Source organism: Oryctolagus cuniculus, chromosome 2, assembly GCF_964237555.1.
Source record: "Oryctolagus cuniculus chromosome 2, mOryCun1.1, whole genome shotgun sequence".
NCBI classification, from domain to species: Eukaryota; Metazoa; Chordata; class Mammalia; order Lagomorpha; family Leporidae; genus Oryctolagus; species Oryctolagus cuniculus.
Window position 1 is genome coordinate 160,326,068 of NC_091433.1, and position 22,048 is coordinate 160,348,115.

At 39.1% G+C, this 22,048-nt stretch overlaps 1 protein-coding gene across 8 annotated transcripts in view; it reads right to left on the reverse strand.

The window, feature by feature from the left end:
- EML4 (EMAP like 4) overlaps nt 1-22,048 on the reverse strand; it is a 180,354-nt gene that overhangs the window by 37,722 nt on the left and 120,584 nt on the right. For all 8 annotated transcript variants that reach the window (XM_008254479.4, XM_008254478.4, XM_070069207.1 and 5 more), the window contains 7 exons: nt 16,356-16,479; nt 15,112-15,261; nt 10,879-10,948; nt 9,001-9,111; nt 4,709-4,804; nt 1,494-1,628; nt 1,259-1,394 (listed from right to left, as the gene is read on the reverse strand). In XM_008254479.4, the coding sequence (XP_008252701.1) occupies nt 1,259-1,394; nt 1,494-1,628; nt 4,709-4,804; nt 9,001-9,111; nt 10,879-10,948; nt 15,112-15,261; nt 16,356-16,479 (822 nt within the window). The remainder of the gene's footprint in view (nt 1-1,258; nt 1,395-1,493; nt 1,629-4,708; nt 4,805-9,000; nt 9,112-10,878; nt 10,949-15,111; nt 15,262-16,355; nt 16,480-22,048) is intronic.

The following is a 22,048-nucleotide window of genomic DNA, read 5'->3' on the forward strand; positions in this document are numbered from 1 at the left end:
TTTATTTACTTGAAAGATAGAGCGACAGAGAGACACGCACAGAGATCTTCTATCTGCTGGTTCATACTCCAAATGTCTGCAAATGCCAGGTCTGGGCTAGACTGAAGCCAGGAGCCACAAACTCCATCCAGGTCTCCCACATGAATAGCAGGGCCCAAGCACTTGGGTCATCTTTCACTGCCTCCTAGGTGCACTAGCAGGAAGCTGAATCAGAAGTGGAGCAGTCGTGACTCAAACTGACACTCCAATATGGGTGCATCACAATCAGTAGCTTACTCCACTGCATCACAATGCTCTCCTACTTTTTCTCCCATCTACCATAGAAAGAGCAAAATGGACCTATATATTTGATTGCAAATCAAGCTTAAGAATAACATATGTCTGTATTTTTAAAAATTTTTATAGCTTTTATTTGATTATTTATATGAAAGGCAGAGTTACACAAAGAGAGAAGGAGAAACAGAGATTTTCCATCTGCTGGTTCATTCCCCAAATGGCTGCCAACAACCAGGAGACGCCAGGCCACAGCTAAGAGCTTCATCTACATATCCCATGTGGGTGGCAGGGACCCAGGCACTTGAGCCATCTTCTGCTACTTTCTTAGCAAATTAGTAGGGAGCTGGTTCAGAAGTGGAGTAGCCAGGACTTGAACTTGTGCCCATATGGGATACCAGTGCTGCAGGCCATCGCTTTTTTAACTTGCTGTGTCACAGTGATGCCCCTTATTCTGTATTTCTAAGGAAAACTCATCTGAGGTACAGCTGAATTAATTCCAAAGCTACCACTAAAGCTAGGAAAAGGGGATGTAGTGAGAAAAATAAAGAGAAGGGGACTAACCTTACTTTACTGACCTTACTCATTTTTTTCTCCCCTATCCCATTTTTATCATTTGGTTGTGCATTTTGCCTTCAGAGAAATCCCAGCATCAGCCCAGGGGAGAGCAAACATCTATACTTTTTAAATTAACATTTACATATTATAACCTATACCAACTCTCTTCACTTTACATTAATGCCCTGGTGGGGTAAGTTTAGTGTAGTTAAATATATATTATATAAACATAATGAATAACTGGATAAATAATTTCAATTTTCTAAAAAAGATCATTGTAAAGAACCTTAAGAACAAAAGTTATGTTGGTGTGTCTCATATTGGGCATCTATTATTCTTTGTCTCCTGGTCTGGGCAAGAGATAGGACTGCAACAGCTCTGTGTGAGATTTATAAGGAAGCAGTTTACTAATATGAGAACACTGTACCTTTCGGTCCTTTCCCAGGTGTTGGCTCTACAGTAGTTTTGCTCCATATAAGCAGGACTCCACCCGAGTCTCCAGTAAGAACATCTCCATTGCCCAAGAATGCTAAACACTGCACAAATTTTGGTTTTTCATATTTCTATAAGAAAAAAATGAGAATTTTCAGTTTCTCCTATGAAGATTTTTGAAAATCACAGTTTTATGCAGCTAATGAAGCTCTAACATTTTGGATCCTTACCCCAAAAATTCCCTGTTTTCTTGTTAGTGAATTGCCACTCCAGGTCCAGAAAAAAATATGAGATTTACCACATGTTATTATGGTATTTGCATCTGTTGGGTGAAACTCCACAGCCAAAACAACTTCATTTGTTGTCTGTGAAAAGAGAAAAAAATTTAGATAAATATACACCCATATCTCTACCAAGTACGAATTACAGCTACTGACAAATCAAGGTGAAAAAATTTTAAGAAATGTTTTTTCTTCCAAGATTTATTTTCCTGAAAAACTGTAGTTAACATATTTTTAGAACAAAAATTTCAATTTTATATCCCTGTACTACTTTAACACCTTTTATATTATTTTTAAAAAGGATTTATTTATTTTAAAGGCAGAGTTACAGAGGGAGGAGGCGGGAGGGAGATCCACCATCTGCTGGTTCATTCCCCAAATGGCTGTAGGAGCCAGGGGTAGGCCAGCCCGAAGCCAAGAGCTTCTTCCAGGTCTCTCACACTGATGGCAGGGGTCCAAGCAGTTGTACCATCTTCTGTTGCTTACTCAGGCATGTTAGCAGGGAGCTGGATAGGAAGAAGAACAGCTTGAACTGGCACGCATATGGAATGATGGCATTGCAGCAGCTTGATCCCCTATACTATTTTTGAAAACTTTACACTTGGGGCCAATGTATTGTAGAGTTGGTTAAGCTACTGCCTATGTTGTTAGTATCCCACATGAGTGCTAGTGGGAGTCTTGGCTGCTATGCTGCCAAATGAGTTCCCTGCCAATACACCTGTAAAGGCAATGGAAGACAGTCCAAGAACTTGGGCCCCTGCCACTCATGTCAGAGATCCAGATGAAGTTTCTGTCTTCTGGCTATGGCTTGGATTAGTCCTGGCTGTGGCCATGTGGGGATTGAACCACAAGATGAAGATCCTCCTTCTCTAACTTCCATTCAAATGAATAAATAAATCTTAAAAAACAAAAAAACAAAAAAACAAATAAAAAAAAGAGCTTTGCACTAGGAAGACATTTAAATGAGACACTTTAGATTATTTTAATTTCTTGCACATTCAGGAAAAGTACGCTAAAACCATCAAATGCAAACAGTGTACATTGTTTAAAAGACACTGTCATTTTTTAAAAAAGATTTATTTATTTACTTGAAAGTCAGAGTTACACAGAGAGAGGAGAGGCAGACAGAGAGAGAGAGGTCTTCCATTTGCTGGTTCACTCCCCAATCAGCCACAACGGCTGGAGCTGCAGCGATCTGAAGCCAGGAGCCAGGAGCTTCTTCCTGGTCTCCCACATGGGTGAAGTCCAAGGACTCAGACCATCTTCCACTGTTTTTCCAGGCCATAACAGAGAGCTGGATCGGAAGTGGAGCATCCAGGACTAGAACCGGCCCCCATATGAGATGCCAGCACTGTAGGCGGTGGCTTCACCCCCTATGCCACAGCGCTGGCCTGACACTGTCATTTTGATATAAAAAAGAAACAATCTTATCTCTTTTTACTATCATTGATTATTCATTTATTTACCAATATATTACTATTAAGATATTAATCCCCTAGGCTGAAGCCTTAAAAAAGTCGATTAGGGGGCCAGTGTTGTGGCACAGCAGGTAAAGCCATCACCTGAGATGTTGGAATCCAATATGGGTGCACTTACCTCACCAACAAAGATACATGCAGACTGAAAGTGAAAGGATGGAAAAAGATATTCTGTACTAACGGAAAGCAAAAACGAGCAAGTGTAGCCATCCTAACATCAGAAAAAGTAGATTTTTACACAAAAACTATTTAAAAGAGATATAGAAGGGCATTATGCAATGATTAAGGGATTGATTCAACAGGAAGATGTGACTAAAATAAATGTATATACACCCAAATAGAGGGCACCTGGTTAATTAAAAGAAATATTAATGGATCTAAAGAGACATATGCTCCAATACAATAGTAATGGGGGACTTCAACACACCACTTTCATCAATGGACAGATCAGCTAGACAGAAAACCAACAAAGAAACAACAGAATTAATCAACATTATGGACCAAATGGACCTAACTGATATCTACAGAACCTTTCATCCCACAGTTGGAGAATACACATTCTTTTTCAGTGCATGGAACTTCCTCTAGGATTGACTGCATCCTAGGCAACAAAGCAAGCCTCAGTGAATTAAAAAAAAAAAAAAAACTGAAATCATTACCATGCATCTTTTCTGATCACAATAGGATGAAGCTGGAAATTAACAATTCAAGAATTTCTAGAACATATGCAAATACATGGAGATTGAACAACATGCTCCTGAATATACAGTGGGTCACAGAAGAAATGAAGAGAAATCAAATAATTTCTGGAAATGAATGAAGATGACAATAAAATGTATCAAAACTCATGGGATACCACAATTGGTGCCTACATCAAGAAATTGGAAAGGCACCAAATAAATGAACTGTCAATGCATCTCAAGGACCCAGAAAAAGAACAAATCAAATCCCAAATTAGTGGGAGGAAAGAAATAATTAAAATTAAAAAAAGATAGATAAAATCAAAACCAAAAAATTACAAAACAGCGAAACAAAGAGCTGTTTTTTTGAAAAAACAAAACTGACACATCATTGGCCCAATTAACCAAACAAAGGAGGGAGAAGACCCAAATTAATAAAATCACAGGACATGTAACAACAAATAACAACCAAAATAAAAAGAATCAACAGGAATTACAAAGAGCTGTATGCCAACAAGTTGGGAAACCTAGAAGAAATGGATAGATTCCTGGACACATACAACCTACCAAAATTGAACCATGAAAACACAGAAAGCCTAAACAGACCAATAATCAAGATGGAGATTGAATCAGTAATAAAGATCCTCCCAACAAAGAAAAGCCCAGGACCAGATGGCTTCACTGCTGAATTCTACCAGACATTTAAAGAAGAACTAATTCCAATTCTTCTCAAGAATTGGAAGGGAGGGAACCCTTCCAAACTCCTATGAAGCCTTTATTAGCTTAATTGCTAAACCAGAAAAAGACACAACGGAGAAAGAGAACTATATAACAATATACCTGAAGAACACAGATGCAAAAATTCTCAACAAATCAGTAAATGTAATGCATTTGGCCAGTGGGCTTACTGTGCAACCTAAAAAAACGCAATACAGCTCCAAATACCTGCCAAAAAAAGTCATGTATTCTAAATGATGATATGTAATTAAAATATTTTAAAATTTACCTTTATTTCTGCTCCTTTTGATTTTTTCTGCCAGTCCCAAACAGTAAGCATATGCTCATTGGAGTCATCAATAACGCATAAATGAACACCTGAATCCTAAAGAAAAGTCAATTAAATGCATTTAAAAATTCCTGAAATAACCTCACTTTCCATGAAATACATACTGTTACAACAGTAAGATCACTGAATAACCTTTAAACTCATTGGTTCTTTGAAACATAACAAATGTCCTATTTAATAAAACTGAATTTTCATCAGAACACATGTTTCTTCTTCTTTTTTTTTTAAAGGTTTATTTATTTATTTGAAAGGCAGAGTTACGGAGAGAGGGGGAGAGACAGAAGAGAGTGACAGAGAGAGAGAGATATCTGCCATCCTATGGTTCACTCCCCAAGTATTTGCAGCAGCTGGGGCTGGGCTAGGCTGAAGTCGGGAGCCAGAAGCTGCATCCAGCACCCCATCCAGTGCCCAAACCAGCACCCATCTGGGATGCCAGTGTTGTAGGTGACTGCTTGAACCACTGTGCTAAAATGCCAGCCCCAAGAGTCTTTTAAAATCTATTTTCTATATTTAATTTTTCCACTAGGTTGATTTCTACTTACCATCAGGCATTTCTCTTATTTAAAGATAGCAAATAATTCATTTTGAGGTTATTCTAAGTCCTTTCGGTACCATGTTTGCCTCCTATTGTACATATGGCATTTTCTCAAGGTAGGCAGGAAAAAAAGCACATCATTTCATAATTTTGCTTCTGATCAAAGTTTCATAGTAGATGGAATAAGCTAAAACTAATGTCTATTTTTTTTAAGATTTATTTATTTGAGAGTCGGAGTTACACACAGATAGAAGGAGAGGCACAGAGAGAGGTCTTCCATCCGCTGGTTCACTCTTCAATTGGCTGCAATGGCCGGCTCCTGAAGCCAGGAGCCAGGAGCCAGGAGCCACGAGCCAGGAACTTCTTCCAAGTCTCCCACGTGGATGCAGGGGCCCAAGGACTTGGGCCATCTTCCACTGCTTTCCCAGGCCACAGCAGAGAGCTAGATCAGAAGTGGAGCAGCCAGACTAGAACCTGCTACGCCACTGTGCCGGCCTCACTAATGTCTGTTTATAACAGTTTTCTGTGATACACTAGACTTGCGTTAACATGAATAAACAAAATAAATACATAATTAAACTTTGTGAAACCATTTTTTAAGTCCTTGGAGTATTTAACACCAGGAGTTTGACCATATTATGATTTATCCTCGTAACACATCAGAAAGATGAAACTAAATATTTTACACAAATGACAATGGCATGACTTAAGGATCCTCATTAATTTTTTAAAAAGATTTATTTATTTATTTGAAAGTCAGAGCCATTCAGAGAGGAGAGGAGAGGTAGAGGTAGAGGTAGAGGTAGAGGTAGAGGTAGAGGTAGAGGTAGAGAGAGAGAGAGAGGAAGAGAGAGAGGTGTCTCCTATTCAATGGTTCACTCCCCAATTGGCCCCAACAGCTGGAGCCATGCCGCTCCAAAGCCAGGATCCTTGAGCCTCCCCCGGGTCTCCCACACGTGTACAGGGGCCCAAGGACCTGGGCCATCCTCCACTGCCTTCCCAGGCCATAGCAGAAAGCCAGATTGGAAGTGGAGCAGCCAGGTCTCGAACTGGCGCCCACATGGGATGCCGGTGCCTCAGGTCAGGGTGTCAACCCACTGCGCCACCGCACCAGCCCCTGTGAAACCATTTTCATTCACATAACTTAAGTCTTTCAGTTTAAGAAATAGATATGAGGGGCTGGCACTGTGGTATAATGGACAAAGTCGCTACCTGAGAAGCTGGCATCCCATTTCGGGGCCAGCTTGAGTCCTGGCTGCTCCATTTCTGATGGAAGATTGCCCAAGTACTTGGGTTCTGGCCACCCACGTGGGAGACATGGTTGAAGCTCCTGGCTCCTGGCCCAGCCCGGGTCGTTATGGTCCTCTGAGGAGTGAACCAGCAGATGAAAGATCTCTCCCACCCAGCCCCCTTAACTCTTTCAAGTGAATAAATAAATCTTTAAAAATAAATAAATAAGAAACAGATATGGACAACTATTTTTCTCAAAGTATCTCTGATATATGCCTTATAATGTCTATGGAAACACTGTACTGAAGAGTCAGCAGTACCAAGGAAGGGTAAAGCTTATTATGCTTCCCTATGTTTCTCTTAGCATGTATTTGGAATGATTATCTGAAATGGAAAGAGGTGGAATATGAGCCAATTCAAGATATTAACAATGGTATCAGCAACGGATCAGTTCTCACTACAGAGATTTTTAGAAGGAAAAAAAGTAGTGAAAGTATTTTCTGTCTGTTCTCATATCCTTTTCTAAATATCCTTCTCCCAGTTCATGAGTAGTTGGACCACTGACATTCAGTGCCTACAAGTTAGTGAAGCTTCTAACTTTACCCAAATTTATCTTTCTGTACTAAAAGTGTCACTTCATGCATATCTCACAAAACTCCCATAATACAGAATATAGCTGCTGATGGGTAAGTACTAGTGAGATAATATTAATGCATAAGTATATTCTAAAGCAAAAATGAGGTCCAATAAAACCTAGCCACTTCCAGAATAAAGTATTATTTGGCCTAGCAGTTAAGATGCAGTTAGAAGGTGCACATCCCACATTGAAGTTACTGGGTTCAACCACTTGCACTGGATCTTGACTACTGCTTTCTGCTAATGCAGACACTGGCAAGTAGTTGTAATGGCTCAAGTAACTGGGTCCCTGTCACAAACACAGGACACCTGAATTGAGTTTCCAGTTACTGGCTCCGGGTTTTTGAAGAGTGAATCAAATGGGAGCTCTGTCTACTTGTCCGTCTCTCCAATAAGAAAGATATGGATACTACACTGTAAATCTCCTTAATATTTTATAAACATAATAAAATAAAAATAAATGCTTTAGTAAATAACATCTGGTCTTACTCTCCTCTCAGAATAAAGCCTCAGACTTAGATAAGACTGTCAAACATAGGGGAGGACATTCGGCACAGTGATTAAGCTGCTGCTTGGGACGTCTGCTTTCCATTTAAATTCTAGCTCTGATTCTGATTCTAGTTTCTTGCTAACTTGCAACTTGGTAGGCAGCAGGTGGTAGCTCAATTAGTTGGAACCCTGTCATCCACATGAGAGACCCTGAATGAATTCCTGTTCTTTGGCTTTGGCCTGGCCCAACCCCAGGTGTTGCAGGCATCTGGGGAGTGAACCAGCAGATATGAGATTTCTCTATGTGTTGTGTCATGTCTTTCAATCTTGCTGCCTATCAATTTTAATTTAAAATAGATTAAAAAAAAAGAGAGAGAGAAAGGTAGTGGGTATTTGGTACAGCAGTTAAGACACCTCTTGCGTGAGTTTTGAATCCTGACTCTATTTCCTATTTCAACTTCTTGTTAATGTGCATCCTAGAAGGCAGAAGGTGCTGACTCGACTCATGCAGGAAACCTGGATTGAGTTCCTGGTTGCTGGCTTCAGCCTGGTCCAGCCCTGACTGTTGCAAGTATTTAGGGAATGAACTGTTTCTCTACCTTTTAAACAAAATAAATAAAGAAAAAAAGTGACCAGACATAAAAGCCAATTTGTACAGAATGGGCCAAATTTTGTTTGTGAATTTTCTAAATAAAATAGATCTCTTCTATGATCTAAGCTGAAGCTAAAGCATATTTTACTGGCTAATTTCAAACTGCACAATGCCATGTGTACTCCTTTAAATACTTCTTCCAACACTACACCATTATCCTGTAACAGAACAAGGAAAAAAATTAAATATAATTCTGGACAGTATCTTGGATCCCATCTAAATCAAAGTTTAGTACTTGGGTTAAAATGCTAGTATTTGGCCGGCACCGTGGCTCACTTGGCTAATCCTCCGCCTGTGCCAGGTTCTAGTCCTGGTTGTTCCCCTTCCAGTCCAGCTCTCTGCTGTGGCCCCGGAGGGCAGAGGAGGATGGCTCAAATGCTTGGGTCCCTGCACCCACACGGGAGACCAGGAGGAAGTACCCAGTTCCTGGCTTCAGATAGGCACAGCGCCGGCTGTAGCAGCCATTTGGGGAGTGAACCAACAGAAGGAAGACCTTTCTCTGTCTATAACTCTCTGTCTCTCTAACTCTGCCTGGCAAAAAAAAAAAAAAAAAAAAAGCTAATATTTTAGCAATAGCTAATATTAGCAATGGCTAACACTTCCCTTTTCAGTTAGAGTTATCATTTTCTATGGAGACATACATACAAAATGAGTTTAACTTCTTTTCTTTCTTCAAAAATTGTTACTTACAGCTTTTGAAAAATCCAGACATCCTACTCCACGCTCAAAAGTTCCAAGTCCAATAATCTGCAGTGTGGACAGACTAACTGAATCCCACACTCTGACGTGGGGTTGAAGGGGCTGCAAAGACACAAGACAGCAGGACTCACTGGTATTGAGGTAGATGCAAATAAATACCACTGCCACTCAGGACTACGCACCATCTTTACAAAGTAAGAGGGATTGGTCAGTATCTATTAGGAAATCACTACTAGACTTAGACATGATCCCAAAGATCTTCGGTAAGTATTTTTCTTTTAATAATATGAAAATAAGGAAATAACAACAGTGACAATAGTAGCAGCAAACAATTTGGGTATTTACTATGTTCTAATAACATTTCTTTAAATCTATAACTTGGATTTTTTTAACCTCCATCATTTATTTTTTACAATACTTCCTAATTAGAAACATGGCTGTAAACTGATATTTTCTAATAATAGTTTTATGGATTTACCCTCTCAGTTGCAACTACATTCTTTTTTCTTTGAGAGCAAGTTTTACTGTTAACTCTCCTAACACAGTTCTTTGAGGACAGAGGTCCTGCATGGTAAGTTAGTGCACAGTGACTCTTGTTAATTTAACAATTAACACTCTTATGTAAGACATCAGTGATCATCTGAGGCTCTTGACATGTGCTGCCTAGGCTATGGAGGCCTTCTGAACCCACAAACTCTGTCAGTAAATACAAAGCCAAAAGGAAAGTGGAAGTTCTCTCCTCCCTTTACAGGAAAGTACCTCCTTCTTTGATGACCATTTCCTTTCCACTGGGGTCTCACCCACAGAGGTCCTTCATGTAGGACATTTTTGCCTTGGTGTCTTGGCTTTCCATGCTTGAAATGCTCTCATGGCCTTTTCAGCCAGATCAGAATGCCTTAAGGGCTAATTCTGAGGTCAGAGTGCTACTTAAAGCAACTGTCATTCTATGAGTCTGCTGTGTGGATACTCTATGAGTCTGTTGATTCTCATGTTGGAGCATTCACTCCTTTTTAATTCTATTATTATTACCAGACATTTAATCCTATCTATATGATTGCTTTAACACTTCCTATCCACATCCATATACCATTTAAGTATATCATATATGTTCATTTAAACCTCACAATCCTCACAATCCTATTAACTTTAGGTAGTATTATAATTTAATAGATGAGAAGACTAGATATAGAGATTTAAATAATTTTCCCAAAGTAAACACTTATTAAAAGCCATATAATATAACCTCTCCACATCTATTTAAAGAAACTGAACTCATAATGTCATGAGTTTATTCATATGTATGTATCAACCATTATTTATATTCAATGTTGATTCTTAGGAATAAGGAATGTTACACAAAAGAGCCTTGAAAAAGTTCATAAAAAATGTGTACTATGAAAAAAGTATGCATGGATTTCAAAATTTTATGCACAAAATAAATTTGTCTTTTAATTCCATGGTCCGCGAACTTATTGAAGCTACTCAAAAGCGAAACACTTCAAGTGATAACTGTTCTAAACATATTTAAAATCACGAACTCTGTCAGTTAAGGGAAATTGCAATACCATTTGGCAAACACTGGTAAATAATTCTATGTAAAGAAAACTGTGACAAGCTTATCAGACTTCCCATCATTAAAAGTCAATAGTTTCTCTAAGGAGAACACTTTTATTTTAGAAAAAAAAATTTAAGCAGTATGATTATTTTTTGTCTTTTAAAATGTTCTAATGTTTATTACCTGTTTACACAAGAAATCCTTTAGTACATTTTAGAAGAAAAAAATAAGCTCATTGTGGTTAAAATGATAATCAACTCAATTTTAACAGCAGTATCACCAAGTATAAAACACACAGAACTGTGCCAACTCACCCTTCCATCTTTATCCACTCCAGCAATCTGTCCAGTTGCAATCCTAATTTTGTCAGGGTGTATGGCAAGGCTAAAAAGCAGTATTAACAACAACTTTAAATATTGGAAACATGTGAAACAGCAAAAATGTGCCCTAGTTCCAACATTTTTTTAAACAAATAATTTTTTTAAAAGATTTATTTATTTATTTGAAAGCCAGAGTTAGAGAGAGGAAGAGCAGAGGCAGAGAGAGAGAGAAAGTCATCCCTCTGAGGGTTCACTCCCTAGATGGCCGCAACGGCCACAGCTGGGCCGATCCAAAGCCAGGAGCTTCCTCTGGTTCTCCCACATGGGTGTGAGGCCCAAGGACTTGGGCCATCTTCTACTGCTTTCCCAGTTCATAGCAGAGAGCTGGATTGGAAGTGGAGCAGCTGAGACTTGAACTGGCGCCCATATGAGATGCTGGCACTGCAGGTAGCAGCTTTACCCACTACACTACAGCATCGGCCCCAACAAATAATCTTTAAACACAAAAATATTACAATAGTTCTTTGGCAAGTCAAACAAAAATTATTTGAAGATTTCTAAGTTTTTTTTTCTAAGCTATTTTTTTCCCATTTAAAGCTGAACAAACTGATAGCACATTAAATTTGAAGAAAATATTTATCCACAACTGTAGCATGGTAACAAACTGAACTGTCTTCATTTGTTCAAGTTTTCCTCTCATCCATGCACACAGGCATAGGTATTTATATTTAAAAAAAAAAAAACAGCAAAAATGGGATATTATATTGTACAATTTCTTTTTTTTATAATTTATTTGACAGAGTTAGACAGTGTGAGAGAGAGAGAAAGGTCTTCCATTGGTTTGCCCCCAAATGGCCGCTATGGCCAGAGCTATGCCAATCTGAAGCCAGGAGCCAGGTGTTTCCTCCTGGTCTCCCACACAGGTGCAGGCGCCCAAGCACTTGGGCCATACTCCATTGCCTTCCTGGGCCACAGCAGAGAGCTGGACTGGAAGAAGAACAGCCAGGACTAGAACCTGGCGCCAATATGGGATGCCAGCGCTGCAGGTGGAGGATTAACCAAGTGAGCCATGGCACCGGCTCCCAACATTGTACAATTTCAATCTACTAAATTACAAGCATTTTTCATTATTTTATAAATTTATATATATATATATATATATATATATATATATATATACACACACACCACCACCACCACCACCACCACCACCACCACCACCACCACGACGTAACAATTCTTTTAGGCCATTTGTACTTTTCTACAAAAAAACCAGCAGTGAACATCTGATTATGTATTGCTCATTACTTCCCAGAAGAGCAGTATAAACATTCTAAAAGTTTTACAACTTCCTTATATTAACAGAAATCTTTAAAAAAGTAATTAGCTAGGGGCCGTGCTGTAGCACAGCAGGTTAACTTACAGCATGCAGTGCCAGCATCCTATATGGGTGCCAGTTCGAGTCCCAGTTGCTCCACTTCACATCCAGATCCCTACTAATGCATTTGGGAAAGCAGTGAAAGATGGCCCAAGTTCCTGGGCCCCTGCACCCAAGCAGGAGACCCAGAAGAACCTGGTTCCTAGCTTTGATCTGGCACAGCCTTGGCTATTGTGGCCATTTGGGGAGTGACCCAGCAGATGGAGGATCCCTCTCTCTCTGTAATTCTTTCAAATAAATAACTTAAAAAAAAACTTACCTAATTTGATGAGTATAAATGGTATCTTATTTTAATTTCTTTGATAACTAAGGAAGCTGGTATTTATTAATGTTTCTTTAATTTCATTTTTTATTTAAATAGTTTATGTCCTGTATTGAGATCAACTACAACACAAAGGTAACTAGAAATCTAACACTTAACATTTTGCTGTATTTAATTCAGTTATCTTTTTTATAATTAAAGAGACAGAGGTGCCATCTAGTGGTTCACTCCTCAAACACCCACAATGGCTCAGGCTGTTTGGGTCAAAGCTCCTATCTGGGTGGCAGGGACCCAACTACTTAAGCTATCACCTGCTGTCTCTTAGGGTATGAATATTCAGGAAGATAGAACTGTGTCTCAAATGCAGGCACTCTGATATGGAATGTAAGTGTCACAACTGAATTACTAAGATGACTAAGCCAAAAGCACACCCCCAGATCTTTCTTTTAAAAAGTTAAAATTTCTTGATAAGGTAATACATTTGCATGGTTCAAATATCCAAACAGCTATAAAAGAGGGGCTGCTGTTGTGGTGCAGTAGGTTATACCATCACTTGGGACACCTGCACCCCGTATCAGAGTGCCAGATTTCAAGTTCCAGCTGATCTGCTTCCAATCCAGCTTCCCATTAATGGGCCTAGGGAGGCATCAGATGATGGACCAAGTGCTTGTACCCCTGCCACCCATGTGGGAGACCCAGATGCAGTTCTTGGCCCCTGGCTTTGGCCTGGCCCTGCCCTGGCTGTTACAGCTGTTGGGGTGTGAACCAATGGATGGAAAAATCTTTCTTTCTCTCAGTCGCTCTGCCTTTCAAATAAATACATAAATAAATTTTAAAAAGAAAAAGGTATAAAAGAAAATTAAGGCCGGCGCCGCGGCTCACTAGGCTAATCCTCCGCCTAGCGGCGCCGGCACACCGGGTTCTAGTCCCGGTCGGGGCGCCGGATTCTGTCCCGGTTGCCCCTCTTCCAGGCCAGCTCTCTGCTGTGGCCAGGGAGTGCAGTGGAGGATGGCCCAAGTGCTTGGGCCCTGCACCCCATGGGAGACCAGGAGAAGCACCTGGCTCCTGGCTCCTGCCATCGGATCAGCGCGGTGCGCCGGCCGCAGCGTGCCGGCCGCGGCGGCCATTGGAGGGTGAACCAACGGCAAAAGGAAGACCTTTCTCTCTGTCTCTCTCTCTCACTGTCCACTCTGCCTGTCCAAAAAAAAAAAAAAAATTAAGAAAGGCTTCTTTCTCACCTGCCCTATCTGCTAAGATCTCCTTTACCTCACCCCATCTCTACTCCCTGAAATTCCCTATAAGGTAACCATTATAATTAGTTTCTTTGTATTAATAATTCTAGGACATTTTTATATATGTGAAAGCTAAGAGAAACACTTATTTTTTATTTCTTTTTTATACAAATGGTAGAGCATTGCACATTATCCTAATCTTTAACATCTGTACTTAAGTTATGTATCATTCAATATTAATACATAAAGTGCTTCCTTCTTCTCTTTACATGTGCATGGAGATGTACGGGTATAACACAACATCACTAGTTAGCAACTGAATAATAGGCTATTTCTAATCTTTAATATCACAATCAATGCTGTAATAAATAATTTTGCATACATATTATTCTACAATGCTTCCATTATTTCTAAAAGTCTAATAATACGTATATATTCTAAGTCATATATTAATTTTTCCTAGATAAAGGTAAAAACATAAGTTTTTAAATATTGGTAAATGATAGGTTTAAATAATAAATTATTAAGCGTAACTGAACAGCAATATTTATTTTTTTCTTCAAATTTTTACTTAATTATTTAAGAGGAAGGAAGTGACGAGAGTGAGAGTGAGGGGCCCCATATACTGGTTCATTCCACCAAAAGCCCACAACAGCCAGGGCGAAGTCAAAGCCAGGAACCAGGAACTCAATCTAGGTCTCCCATATGAGTAGCAGAAATGCAATTATTTGAGCCATCATACTGAGGTACCAATTCGAGTTCTGGCTGTTCCAATTCTGATGCAGCTCCCTAGGAAAGCAGAAGACAGCCCAATTGCTTGGGCTTCTGCCTCCCATGCAGGAGAACTAGATGGAGTTCCAGGCTCGTGGGTTGGCCTGGCCCAACCCCGGATACTGCAGCCATTTGGGGAGTGAACAAATGGATGAAAAGACCTTCTGTCTCTGTTTCTCCCCCTAACTCTACCTTTTAAATACATAGAAGGAAGAAGAAAAGAGAAAGAAAAAAGAAGAGGAAGAAAATGGAGGAGGAGGAGGAAGAAGAAGAAAGACTATCAGGGATCTGTGAAAGTAGAAGAGATTCCAATAAATATTTAGGGGGGACTGTATTTATTGCTGTAGATATCACAAAAACTGTTTTGGAGGATTCCAAGTCTTTTTTTTTTTCCTTTTTAAAGTACCTTCTGCAGAATGTCTGTAATATCTTTATATTCTGAGCTTCGCATAAGAAATTATTTTCAATATTACCAAAATTTTAAAATTTTGAAAGAAAACGATCAAACATTAAATGATACCAACCATTTCACACAGTCTGTATGACCCAGGTAATGGCGTTGAGTTCTCTCTTCATAATTAAATAGTACTACTACTGATGCAATGAAATAAACTATTTCCCCAGTAGGAAGAAGGTAAACATTAGCTCGACAGTCCTTTCCTCGATAACCATATCTTAAAAGATGCAGAGTTAAGGTTCTTAATAAGTATAATTCTCAGGGAGTTAAATTAACATGCTTTCATGGACACACATGGGAATCATAACTAAGACCAGAACTAGAAAACCCATATTTTGTCATTATCTTGTGCAATCCTGAGACTTCCAATGTGTTTGAATCTTTGTTTTCTCACTCACTAGACAAATATACTGGGCTCCCAATAGGCATGAGGCACAGTACTGACATGCAGCTCTGAACAAGGCAAATGTGAGGCCTCTATCTCTGGAGTTTATGTGCTGCTGCGGAAGATAGAAATAACCACCAAATCTATCATTAGATTATGGAAAGAAAAATAACATGAAATGACGAAAAAGCATAAATGGAGGGCTTAATTTAGATGGTTAGAGAGAGAAGAAGGGGAGCAAAAGAAGACCTATCTGAGAAAGTGGTATTTATGCCAGACCTAAATGATTTGTAAGGATAGGCAAGAAGCTTGAAACATAGAATGTCAGTTAAAAAGATGTTGTACTGAATTACAGGACTACTAAGTTTTCCTAAGCTGTTATCTATATAACAGAGGGAATAACTTAAGGAGGAGGGCAAGGGGTTATAGGAGAATGGACGCAGACAGCAGAGTTGAAGTTCTTAATTACTCTCTGCTTTACAGAGTTTCTTAAAGGTTCAAAGAGAAGCCAAGAATTTCTAGGTGAACTTATTAGCAAAACTCTATTTTAAACAGTCATGTGAGGCTGGGGTTGTTAACTCTTTTTAATAACTAAAGGAAGTTAAGGTTAACAGAAGAGAATGAGCAGAACCAAACTCAAAACAGCAGTCTTCCATTCCGCTCCAGTGCTTTCCTACCACACCACCTGCACCAGCTGCGATGTTCATGGGATACTCTTTTGCCCTTTCAGAGTGTATTAATTTTGACTGCTTTAGATTGCTAATACATAAAAATGTGCAAAAGGATCAGAGATGATGTATCCTTTTTAATTTCTCAAGTGGTTATATTTACACAATATAAAGACAATTTTGATTGATTAGGGAAACTAGTTATTCTTAAATCAGAGACAAAGCAAACAAATCTGCTGTCCTGGTAGAGAAGGATACGCCCACTCCAGTTTGAGCTTCTCAGGAGGCAGTTCTGTTCTGATGTCATCATAGTTGTCAATATCAGAAGGAATGAACATTGTAATTGGCCGACCCCGCATAAACATTTTAATATATTCTCCTTCTGTTGAAACACAAGAAAAATATTAAGTCACATGTATTCCTGTATTATCACAATAGGTGGATAATGTGATACAAAAACAGCTACTTAGTTTTATTCTCACAATATATATTTCTGTTAAACATTACACAGCATACTGAAAACAAAGTGATATTAACAAAGGCCTAGTCAAACACACTGTAAGGGAAAAAAGCACTAGCCATTTCCTTAAATGAGAAAAGCCACTTATAATTAATAATAATTTATCTAATTTGACATATTTCTACAAGAAGGCCAGAAAGCTGAGGTAGAAAATACTAAAGAGAGTAATTTGGTGATGGACTTTTTTTAATTCTTGAAAAGAAGAAAGAAATTATTTGGACAGACAACAACCATGTCCACCACACTTGATCAACCTACTAGTATTTTACTAACACATAAAAAAACATGATCTTACATACTAAAAGGATTTTACACAAAAAAAGAAACAACAGAGGGAAAAGGCAACCTACAGAGTAGGAGAAAATGTTTGAGAAATTACATCACACCTGTAAGGATGGCTAGTATCAAAAAATAAGCATTGATGAGTACATAGAGAAGTTGGAGCCCTTCTACTCTGCTGGTAGGAATGCAAAATGGTGCAAATACTACAGAAACCAGAATGTAGGTTTTTTTCAGAAAAAATTAAAAAGAAAACTACAGCATGAACCAGCAACTCCACTAGTAGGTATTTCCGAAAAATAATTGAAATCAGGGTCTTGAAGAGACATTAGCACTCCCATGTTCACAGCAGCATTACCCGTAACAGCCAAGATATGGGAACAACCTAAAGATCCACTGACAGATGAATGGATAAAGATACATATATACATTGGAATGAAACTGTTTTCAAAAAGGAATTCTACAATATATAACTACACAGATAAACTGTCAGTCATATAAAGATAAAAAATATTGCATGGTCTATGTGAAGTACCTAAAATGGCCAAATTCACAGAATCAAAGTGTAATGGTGGTGAGGGACTAACAGGAGAGAGAAATGAGGAGTTCTCAATGACTAGCATAATAAAGTTTGGGCAAGACAAAAGGTCATGAGGTCTGCTATGCAACATTGCATCTTTGGTCTACAACAATTTATTGGACCCATGAAAAATTTAACACGGCAGATCTCAGACTTAATGTTCTTATCAAAATAAAAGACAAATCTAGACTCAAACCAGTATTTATAATCCTTTACAAAAGGAAATAATATTTCATGTCATTAAACAAAATAGGATATGTTCTTATTCCTTCAAAAGTAGGAGACACTGGAAGATACTGTGGCACAGAGGATTAAGCTGCTGCCTGTGAGGCTGGCATTCCATCTGAATGATGGTTCAAGTCCCAGCTGCTTGGCTTCTGATCCAGCTCCCTGCTAATGTGCCTGGAAAAGCAGTGGAAGATAGCCCAAGTGCTTGGGCCCCTGCCATCCATGTAGGAGACCTGGATGGAGTTCCTGGCTCCTGGCTTTGACCTGGACCAATCCCGGCCCTTGCGGCCATTTGGGGAATGAATTAGTGGATGGAGATTTCTCATTTGCTCCCTCTGCCTTTCAAAACAAATTTAAAACTCTTAAAAAAAAAAAAAGTAAAAAAAGTCAGAAAACAAACAGAGGCAACCCTGCCCTTAGTATTCAGAGTACCTACATATAGGTAGGTTTAATAAACATTGACGGTGACTGTGAAATGGTTACAAAATACCCTAAAAGGAAAAAAAAGGGACTGAGCATAAAAGCATAGGAAATAGCTAGCACTTGCTAACCTAGTAAACAGCATTAGAACCATACTAAAAATTCAATCACCAACCAGAAGCTATTACCATCTTACTATCTCTAATGACTTAGGCTACCTACAGAGATAACTACATGGTAATGAAGTAATATACATTAACACAAATCATGAAAAAAAAAAGGAAATATAAATTACTTGCTGAATGTCAGCAAGTATTTCTTTGGAGTCAAATTAAAAACTTGTGCTTGGAGGCTGGCACACCACCTGCACCAGCACTATGTGGCAGAGTGGACAAAGCTATCTCTTGCAATGCAGTCAGCTCATATGGGTATCGGTTCATGTCCCAGCTGCTCACTTTCAATTCAGCTCCCTGCTAATGGCCAGGGAAAAACAGTAGAGGATGGCGCTAGTACTTGGGTCACTGATATCCATGCAAGATACCTGGAAGAAGCTCCTGGTTCCTGGCTTTGGCTTTGCCCAGCCCTGGTTGTTATGGCCATTTGGGGAGGGAACCAGTGGATGGAAGAGTTTTCTCCTTCTCTCTCCCTCTCTCTATCTGCTTTCGAATGAATAGATCTTTAAATTTTTTTTTTTTTAATTGTACTTGCTATGGGAAGTTCAAGCTCTTTTTATTATTCCTGACAGTGTGCTCACCCTCAGGGTTTGATCTAAGAACAGACTAAACCTCCCACACCATGGCTAACACCACATGATATCTGTCTGTATCACTTCTGAATCCAAGAGTGGGCTCTGCTTCCTGATGATTTTTAGCACAGCTGGACTTTGCTGATAACTTAATGACTACCAGCTGCAGATATCCTTCCTGCAATCATCCTTACCCACATCATCTTGTCCCTTTCCATATAGTTCATTCTTATAGGTGTTGATTTATTATATAATTTTTCCCTCTAGCATTTTATCATAAGTATTTTAAGGAAGATATCCTGTCCTTTTTAATTTCTCACACATTCTTTTATCAGAGGCACCATAAATGCTTTCTCAATGAAAAATAAAACATTTAATAGATGCTTCTATTCCCACTCAGAACGGAAAATATATATAACAAAGGAAAACAATTAGCTGTAATATGCAACAAAACAAATGCAATGACAGCTCAGAATACCGTGTTAATTCACTTTTCAACCATCAAGCACACAATCAAATGGGAAAGTAAAGAGCTATCTAGTGCTTACTAACTTTCCCCATACAAAATGAAAATGGCAATGTGCACAAGGATGAAGATGCTTTCTCTGCCTGTCAAGCTGGCAGTATCCACACTAGAGTTAGAGACTAAAAAAGTAATTCTTCCAACAATTCCTGGCACTGAGAGGCAGCACATTTTAGCAGAAAACAAAAGACTGCAGTTTACTTTCTTTAAAAAAAAAATTCTGTAGGATACCATTGATACAACTGCTAGTTCATTTCTTTGTATAGACATAGTGTTAGAACTGAAAGAAATCTTAAGAGTTCACTTAATCTAACTTCCTACAATCACAGAAAGGGAAATCAAGTAAAACGAATTTTTAGACTGTGTTCTAAAATTTTATTATTTAAAATTTTGGAAATATTCACTCTAAATCTATATAAGTATAAAATACATACCAGAATTTTGACAAGTTAATATGAAAGATGTAAAATACCTCAATAAGTTTTTATATGGATCACACATCAAAATAATACCTTGACTATATCACTGTAAATAATTATTAAACTTAATTTCACTTTTTTAATTTCTAAAAATGTACTACATGACTTTATATTACATATGTGTTATACATTGTATTTCTGCTGGACAGTGCTGTTCAGGCAGTAGTGAGGTCCCCAGGCTGGTTTGCAGAACACAAGTGACCTGATGGTATAGCTTACTTAAAATCCGAATAATACTGGTTGCTGTCTGGATGCCAATATCTGGAAATCAGGGAATGTAGTGTAGGACAAGGATGTTTCAGCTTTATTGTCTTTGGGAAGAATCAATGTTTACACAACATTTGAAACACTTGATATTGAATTATCTGTGTTGTGCCCAGTTTCCTCAGGTTTTGCTTTCCTGCCTTAGTATTTCCTTTACACTGTGCAAGCCCTCAAACTGCAAAATGCTCATCCTATTTCCTAATCAACAACCTCACTGTTTTGAAAATGCTATCTCAGGTATTCTGAGAAGGGCAGTAAGCCTGAAATGATCCATATTTTTATGTGTAAATACTGGTTACTAAAGGTGTTTAATTATTTACAAGGTGCTTATCAAAATTTATTAATCTTTCACAAATTGTAAAAAGTGATCTCCACTCCAGTATCAGTTCCGTTCCTGTTTTCACAGTTAGCTCCGTCTCTGGATTCAACATTTTGGCAAGAGCAGAGTATTGGAGATCTGGCTTTCGACTGCAGTCATTTGTGTTAGGGGTACTACTTGTACAGAGCCTTCTGAATAGTTAGAATGCTTATGACTTGGCTGGCGCCACGGCTCACTAGGGTAATCCCCCGCCTGCGGTGCCGGCACCCCAGGTTCTAGTCCCGGTTGGGATGCCAGATTCTGTCCCACTTCCTCCTCTTCCAGTCCAGCTCTCTGCTGTGGCCCAGGAAGGCAGTGGAGGATGGCCCAAGTGCTCGGGCCCTGCACCCGCATGGGAGACCAGGAGGAAGCACCTGGCTCCTGGTTTCGGATCAGCATAGCATGCCGGCCGTAGCAGCCATTGGAGGGGTGAACCAATGGAAGGAAGACCTTTCTCTCTGTCTCTCTCTCTAACTCTGCCTGTCAAAAAACAAAAACAAAAACAAAAACAAACAAAAAAAACGAATGCTTATGACTCAAAGTATCTTTCTCCCCAAAAGTTGCCACTTTAGTTCATTCTTATTGGTATTTTATAATCTTCAGAATGAAACAGCCTCCCTCAAACTGAATTTTGAGATTTTTATTTAACTAAAATGTTGCAGAGTATGATGCTACTAAATTCCTGCAAATACATAATTACAAAGAATTTGTAGTTTCAGCCTTTTCTCTGATACATTCAGTTTTATTCTACAACCTCAGAATTAAAGAACAGAAGATAATCAAGAACCTAGAAATACTACAATTTTATAGTAGAAAGTAACAAAGACCATTTTTGAAAGGATAAATTCTTCTCAAATAGCTCTTTCATTTAGGGCTGGCACTGTAGTGCAGCAGGGAAAGCCATTGCCTTCAGCACTGGCATCCCATATGGGCACCGGTTCAAATCCTGGCTGCTCCACTTTTTTTTAAAACTTTTATTTAATAAATATAAATTTCAAAAGTACAACTTTTGGATTATAACAGTTTTACCCCCATAACCACCCTCCCAGCTGCAAACCATCCCATCTCCTACTCCCTCTCCCATTTCATTCTTTTTTATTTTATTTATTTATTTTGAAGACAGAGTAGATAGTGAGAGAGAGAGACAAAGAGAAAGGTCTTCCTTTGCCATTGGTTCACACTCCAATGGCCGCCGCGGCCAGCGCACTGCAACCAGTGCACCGCGCTGATCCGATGGCAGGAGCCAGGTGCTTCTCCTGGTCTCCCATGGGGTGCAGGGCCCAAGCACTTGGGCCATCCTCCACTGCACTCCCGGGCCACAGCAGAGAGCTGGCCTGGAAGAGGGGGCAACCAGGACAGAATCCGGTGCCCCGACCGGGACTAGAACCTGGTGTGCTGGCGCCGCAAGGTAGAGGATTAGCCTAGTGAGCTGCGGCGCCGGCCCCCATCTCATTCTTAAGATTCATTTTTAATTATCTTTATATACAGAAGATCAACTTAGTATATACTAAGTAAAGATTTCAACAGTTTGCACCCACACAGGCACACAAAGTAT